The 1,432-nt window shown below is 43.9% G+C and overlaps 1 protein-coding gene across 1 annotated transcript in view; it reads right to left on the bottom strand.

Annotated features, from left to right (window-relative positions):
- Window positions 1-521: 521 nt before the first annotated feature.
- Window positions 522-1,432, bottom strand: part of spcs2 (signal peptidase complex subunit 2) — a gene marked incomplete at its 5' end in the record, with an annotated part of 2,278 nt that continues 1,367 nt past the window's right edge. Inside the window, 1 exon segment of the mRNA XM_014032817.1 lies at window positions 522-1,133. Within this exon segment, the coding sequence (XP_013888271.1) occupies window positions 947-1,133 (187 nt within the window).

Raw genomic sequence — 1,432 nt, 5'->3', positions numbered from 1 at the left:
TGGTAAGTTTGCTGTTTTGAGTGTCAGGTAACAGCAGCAGAGCGCCACCTCCTGGATGACCTGACTTACTGCAGCTGATTTTACAGCCAACCTTTCTGATGGTTAGAAACTCATGTTGATGACGTCACTCTGAGGTGAGGCATCAAACATTTCAGCCATAAAATCCAGTTTAGTTTAAACCYTTATCTTCACAAACTGACAAAACAAATAAAATATTTACTTCAGATTCCTGACRAACTCCACCAGCTGACCATCGATGCAGAGAAACTTCAGAGAAAACAAAAAGAAAAACTAAACTCCCCCCCCCCTCCTACACCTGAGGAGGGACCAGGTGGGACCTCTACCTGTAACTTATTTCCTTGTTTTTAGTCTTTAATCTGTTTTAGTTTTGGATTTCAGTCCCTTTATAAAGGTGTCATGAATATTGTAGCTCCGCCCACCAGCAGCAGGCCTCACTGCGACTCCTTCAGCTCCTGATGAAACTTTTCCAAAATAACTCAAGTTTTAAAAATGAAACAAACTTTTGAATCTGAAACGGTTTTATTTTTTTTAAACATAAACTAAAAAATACTGATGAAAACTCCAGCTGCTGCTTCGTTTGGACACCAGAACCAGAGACGGGTCGGATGGAGAACTGCCAGGTTCAGGTTCTGTTGAAAAAAAAAAAACCTGACTGATGTCACTGATGATGATGGTCCTCCTGCTTCTTCTTCGTTGGTTTCAGTCTGTCTCAAACATCTGATCACATCAAAGGTTCTTCAGGTTCTGGTTGATCAGAAAACACGGGTCCAGAACCTGGTTCAGAGTTGGGTCCAGTTGGCTGCAGTGGGAGGAGCTTCAGGAGTGAGACTTAAAGAACCCGAACTGGTTGGTTGTGGATCAGAGAAGAACTCAGWCTGGGTCTGATGTTTGAGACAAACGGACAGCAGAGGACCTGCAGCAGGACTCATTTAGTCTTCTTGTCCACGGCCAGCGTGTCGTGAAGTTTGGAGACACTCTTCTCAAAGTGGTCCATGACCAGAGTCCCGTTCTCATCGAAGAACGCCGACACGGACTTGGTGAACTCAGCGTCCCTCGAGTTCTTCGTCTTCCCGTCTCTGAAGGAGACTCTGAGGGAGTACTGATCGTCAAACCTGGAGATCAGGAACACGGTCAGAGACACACGACCAGATAAACAAACAAACAAACAAACAAACAAACAAACAAACAAACAAACAAACAAACAAACAAACAAACAAACGTAAACAACAGCTGACAGAACAGAACCTGGACCATCTGATCCTGTGTTAGTTTTACTGTAAAACATATTTTTATTTTCTGTGCAGCATGTTGTGTGTGCAGTGTGTAGCATGTGTGTGCAGTGTGTAGCATGTGTGTGCAGTGTGTAGCATGTGTGTGCAGTGTGTAGCATGTGTGTGCAGTGTGTAGCATG

The sequence above is a fragment of the Austrofundulus limnaeus genome, unplaced genomic scaffold (assembly GCF_001266775.1).
Source record: "Austrofundulus limnaeus strain Quisiro unplaced genomic scaffold, Austrofundulus_limnaeus-1.0 Scaffold1547, whole genome shotgun sequence".
Classification (NCBI taxonomy): domain Eukaryota; kingdom Metazoa; phylum Chordata; class Actinopteri; order Cyprinodontiformes; family Rivulidae; genus Austrofundulus; species Austrofundulus limnaeus.
The sequence above is the reverse complement of the archived record's forward strand: the minus strand, read 5'-3'. Positions and strand labels throughout refer to the sequence as shown.